General features: G+C 41.0%; 1 protein-coding gene across 1 annotated transcript in view; it reads left to right on the top strand.

Moving 5' to 3' along the window:
* The window catches only part of LOC118334854 (sickle tail protein homolog), a 55,018-nt gene extending 49,570 nt beyond the window's left edge, over window positions 1-5,448 (top strand). Inside the window, exons 17-18 of the mRNA XM_035670926.1 lie at window positions 568-696; window positions 3,886-5,448. Of these exons, the coding sequence (XP_035526819.1) occupies window positions 568-696; window positions 3,886-4,755 (999 nt within the window). The 3' untranslated portion in view covers window positions 4,756-5,448. The remainder of the gene's footprint in view (window positions 1-567; window positions 697-3,885) is intronic.
* Window positions 5,449-5,486: the final 38 nt, after the last annotated feature.

Genomic DNA, 5,486 nt, shown 5'->3' with positions numbered 1-5,486 from the left:
GGGCTGAGTGAATCTAATGAAGCTGTTAGCATCCATTTTCGCACTGTTATAGTATAGTAACGTTCTTTGACATTTGCGAGCGGTGCCGAGCCATCTCAATTTAATACTGATATGTACCACTGACTAATATTAGTGTTTTTGCACCAAATTAGCTGTGGTTCTTAAACTGGTCCCAATCAAGATTCTTGGTGCTATGCAGCGAACCAGTCCACGTTTCCACCAGTTTTGAGTTTTTACTACATAAACAAACGAAACAAAATGAAAGATCCTTGTATCTGCTTTACATTACAACATTTTCAATTCATGCAAACAAATCTTTGCCTCAGTTCATGGCGCAAATTCATGACTTCACATCCAATCACGCCTTTGATAATGGCTTCTATTATTGACTAACATTGTATTCTTTCTTTTTATCTTACTTTGCTGCTTGAATCTGATGCTTTTGAGTGCTTTTCAATGTTGGCGCTGCTATCATACTACACTGTATCCCCTATGTGTTCTTCAATGATAGCATAGTACCAGCCAGTCTGTACTCACTAAGCTTTTGTTTATGCATTTCCATGTTAGACCTCTAGCAGCAGCTCCAGCTCTTCTGTTCAGCGATCCCACATCAAGTCTCACCACTCACCCTCCTCTTGCTCACCAGAGAAGACACCTAAGGGCCATCAGCAGGCCATCCAGAAGCAGCCCAGCCAGGTAAATTAACCTGAGGTTAGCAGCTCTGAAATAGACTGAAGGCAAATTACTGTATTGCTCCACCAAATGGTAACTGGATTTGTTATTCAGACAGCAGGTTAAACAACTTTTAAACTTTCATTGTCAAATATCGCTACATTCAATAACTTATGCCTTGGTCACACTACATGACTTCCAAAACTAAAAGCTCCCTGCACCAAACTTGCTTTATGAAATTTGATGTAATGCTAAATTATGAAATAATTGCTAATGTCCATGACAACATGTAACTGGAAACATGAGCCAAAGGCTGTAATATGTCAACAGTCTTCTTTTCAATTCAGCACCAATATTATCCATAAAGATAAAAAGTATTCTGTACAAACTTTAATTTTGTCACCTCAGCTGGCTCAGCCTCCATTGTAGCTGCACTCTTTCAGTGGGAGAACACCATGGAAATTAGAGACGGACTGAAGTTTTTTCAGCTGTTACCAAAGTAACTACCCGGTTTGCTGCTTCTTGTTTAATGCCAAAGACACCCCGTGTCTGCTCTCATTAGTTGTAGCTCTTGCACGACTGACACAGCCAGATATTTAGCCTGCAAGATATTTTTGGGGTGCACGCAAGTCATCAGCCAGCACGAGGATTGCGTCTTTGAACAGTACACACACAGTGATCCTCCTCATGGGAGTAAGCACTGATTTGCCTCTGATCTAGGGGCATTTGTCAGTGATCTCCAAAGACTGTCTACGAGTGGGAAATAATGGCTAAAATCTTGTAGTGTGAACTCGGCAATAGTGGTGACTAACAGAAGGTAAACTTTATTCTCCAATCATCATTATGTAAATGACCACTTAAACAAACCTTCTCCCTGGAGAGCAATAATTAATACTTTTTCTACCTTAAGAAAACTTAAGTTATATAAATATTTATATCTGGGTAGATTCTCACTGTACAATCAAAGATAATCGTATTGACTTAACATGGGTTTACCTTCTTTGTTACTGAAACATACCAGAAGCAAGCAGTAGCTTTGGTCAGGGTTAAGCTTTATTTCTTATTTCCTTAAACTAGAGAATCAGTCCACTGTATCTAAATGTTGTAATGACTTCAGAAAAATATACTTTTTTTAAAAGTTCATTAAGTAAGTAGCTAGAAGAACAATAGCAACAATAGAACAAAAGTGTTACCTGCAATGACAATAGCTTGGGAAAAAGAGTGAATAATGTTTTACTGTGTTTGTAGTGAGTCTTACATGTGTTGAAGTCATTTCTGTGGTGGTGCCTTTCTGTCCTGTCTCTTCCTCAAGTTATATTTGTCTGTTTATGGCTGTGTTCACATTCCTCTTCACCGTGGCACAATTCTTTCAGCATACACTCCCTGTTTTTGTTATTTTATCCATTAATGTCCCCATATCCAAAATTAGCTGTTGATCAGAGATTTTCTCTTGACCTGCATGTGACCTGCATGAACCTGCATGTTGACTGTGTACAAGCGTTCTTCATCTGGCAGTGAGTTGTGGAAATATTATTTGGGTGTCAAAAACTCTCAAAAACGTCCTCAAACAACGACACGTGGAAGCCATCATTTACAAATATTGATCACCCAATTGAAACATCCGTCATTGATTACCCTCACATTCTGTTATGTAATAGTATGCCATACTGTAAGTACTGCATGTATGTTGTGGTTGGTGGCACCACTGTTTAGTTAAATTTGTTTAATTACAATGTCAGTTCTTTATGTTGGAATGATTGCAAAACAATAACAAAGTTATTCTGAAAGATTCAGATATTTCTATATTCCTGGTCATGCACAGTTTGTTTGCACATCAACTTTACTTTTCTAAACTGATCCTTAATAATTTAAGAGGAATAGCACTGGATTTTGTCAGTCATGTATGTTACTACTATGTCTTTGGCCAGTTTAGTAAATATTCAACATTCAGCCAGAAAAGGAGAGGTGCAAAGAGGAAAGCAAGTATGAATAAGATATTCAAAAACTGCTAATAACCAAAAATCCAACCAAAAATATAGAAACCCTGCCCAGTCGAAAATGTGGGGTATCCTTACCATATGCATTTGTCATTCAGTAAGCACTTAAGGTCAATAACATGTTTCATAATAAACTATGACCTAATGCCATGAAAGCGCTTAGTGCCACAATATGGAAACAAAAAGGTAAAAAATTTCAAATCATACACCGGAATTGGAAGAATGGAAATGGTAGCTCCACATTTAGCATATTTTTTTGTCTGTTTAGGAAACTGTCTAGGCTTCTTTTTTGGCAAATTCAGTGTTTTCTTGTAATTGTTCCATTAGCTTTTTGGTTGTTTTTTAATGCAGGACGAGGCTGTTTATGACAGAGTGAAGGCTCTGTGAATATACAGTAGCTTGTGTTCAGCTCTCCAAAGTTTAGATCTTAAATAATAATCTTAACTTTAAAAATAACAATTTAATTTACTGTTTTTTTTTACAAAAATTTACCAAATGCTGAGATATATATGCCTAATGTGTATATTCTTTATGTTTTCTTTCATCCCTTACAATCAAGAAGGCCATGTGACCCCCTGTGAAGCTTTGGCGTCCCCTAGTGGGTGTCCACTGATGTAGATTAGCTAGCTAGTTAGCCAGTGTTTTGCTAACATTAGCTTACTTAAGATGCAACTATGTATATATATATACTTATATATACACTTTTATCTTATAACCATGTTCAAAATGTGGTTGTCTTTTCAACACAGATGAGCCTGGCACATAGCATATCTAAGTACAAGAAAGGAGAAAGTTGACTGTTATTGGATGGCAAAGCAAAAAGGGGCAGGACTTAGCAAGGGTCAATTATTGAGACTCCATGACGGCAGGCTTTCACTGGCGACCAGCTGTAAAGTCTTGCCTTTAGACAGGTCTTCACATGAATGAACTAGTTTCAAGTTCTTGTGTTCCATAAATTACATTTAACTTACTGTCGGGTGAATGATTGAGAACACAGTGACCGCCAAGCTTCCAGCACCATCTCCTAAGGACGTTCAGATTAATTTCACTGTGACCGGGTGCTTGAAACACATGAGTTGACTGTATCATTTGTAGCCCTAAGGAAGGGACTGGCTGGCCAAAGTCATAGAAATAACAGGTATAAGATTGAGTGTTCTCCTTGTTGGCTGTGGGCTGTTGGCGTTGACTTGCAGTGTTCCGTGGTGTCTGTTTGCAGGCTGACAGCAGAAGCAGTAGAGCAGCCGGGGATAGTAACCATTCTGTCGTTGCTTTGCGTGCCTCTAAGATACCAGCTTTGTGCCATAGCTCTGGGAAACACCCGTCTGCCTCTCTGTCCACTCCTCACTGCTCAGACACCACCGATAGCCTGCAAAACTTCTCCTCTTCCCCTTCCTCCTCCTCCGCTTCTTCACCTTCAGTTTCTTCTTCCTCCTCCTTTGGGAAACACTCTCTTCTGTCTGCTTCAATCGTCTCCAAAGCTTTTTCCCATTCGTCCTCTCCTTCCTCCGCCCAGCGCTTCAGACAACAAGCTTTCTTGTCTTCCCTCTCCTCTTCCTCCTCGGTGAAAAACTCCTCCTCAGTTTCTCCGTCGAACTCCCCACTTCGCTCCCCCTCCCCATCCTCAAATTCATTTTCTTCATCCCCTCCTCCTCACAAGTCATTTATCCCGTCTCTGAATCTAAGTCATCTCCTCCCCTCATCTAGCCACATCTTGTCGCCATCCCACGCTAGTTCCAGCCCGGCCTACTGCGGGCCCTGCAGCAGCAAACGCCAGCACTGCCTCGCCCTCGCCTCCACCTCCAGCACCGCCTCCACCTCCCAACACAGCTACTACTCTTCATCGTCCTACTCCTCATCCTCACCCTCCTCGTCCTCCACCTCCTCCTCCCTGTCTCCCACCTCATCTTCCTCCTCCCCTCCCTCCCCGTCTACCTCCCTTCTCCCCACCATGGCGAGCCATAGGGCAAGGAGTGTCCGAACGTCAGGGTCCAACCCCAGCACTCCGAACCATGGCAAGAAACGCACCGGAGGCCAGGCCGGCCGAGTCCCGCGCACAGTGGCAGCGACCTTGAAGGACGCAGCGTGATGTTTTCATCTACAATTTAGGCTTTAAAACATGTAAGTGCAGAGAGAAACGGCTCACCCAGCTGATGTGTCCCTACAGCAATATTGTGTGATGTTTACTTTTCTACATTTTTTGGATGGGTTGTGGACAAAGAGAAGGCATGTAAAACCTTAAAAAATGGGTATGGGCAAATTTGATAAGTAACAGCAAGTATACCAAAGATATGTTTGGGGCCACATGAGAGCACTGTTTATTTTAGTTTATTTTTAATTGTAAAATGTCCCACTCACTTCATATCTACATTACTGTTCTATAATAACCAAATTTAAAGAATTTTATTTTTAGGGTTGTTACTATTTTTAAGTTTTTAATTTATTTTTGGAAAATCCTACCATCTACTAAATCTGTAACGAAATTAAATATTGACCATAATAAAAGCACCACAGGTGGTGCATTGTACATTTGTAAAATGCACTGTGACACTGATGTGACACAGTTACTGTAGTTCTCTGTGAGGCAGTGAAGGCCCCGCTGATCATCAGAATAGTCCGTTCTAAAAACATAGTTCAGGATTAGGCTACATGGATGTATTCAAATGAAGTCAGTTCAGCTTTCATGTTAGTTTGAAGTTGCTCATAGTGGAATTTTGAATGCCTTGCACTGCCCCGTGAGGGCTTAGGGCTGTCCCAATGTCAAAGTGCATGAGGGCTCTCCCGTAGACATTTTGAGCCCCCAACTGGTCGAGGCAGATG

Source organism: Morone saxatilis, unplaced genomic scaffold (assembly GCF_004916995.1).
Source record: "Morone saxatilis isolate NCDOM2014 unplaced genomic scaffold, NCSU_SB_2.0 Contig23, whole genome shotgun sequence".
In the NCBI taxonomy this organism is placed as follows: domain Eukaryota; kingdom Metazoa; phylum Chordata; class Actinopteri; family Moronidae; genus Morone; species Morone saxatilis.
Note: the sequence above shows the minus strand (reverse complement) of the source record. Positions and strands in the feature narration are given on the sequence as shown.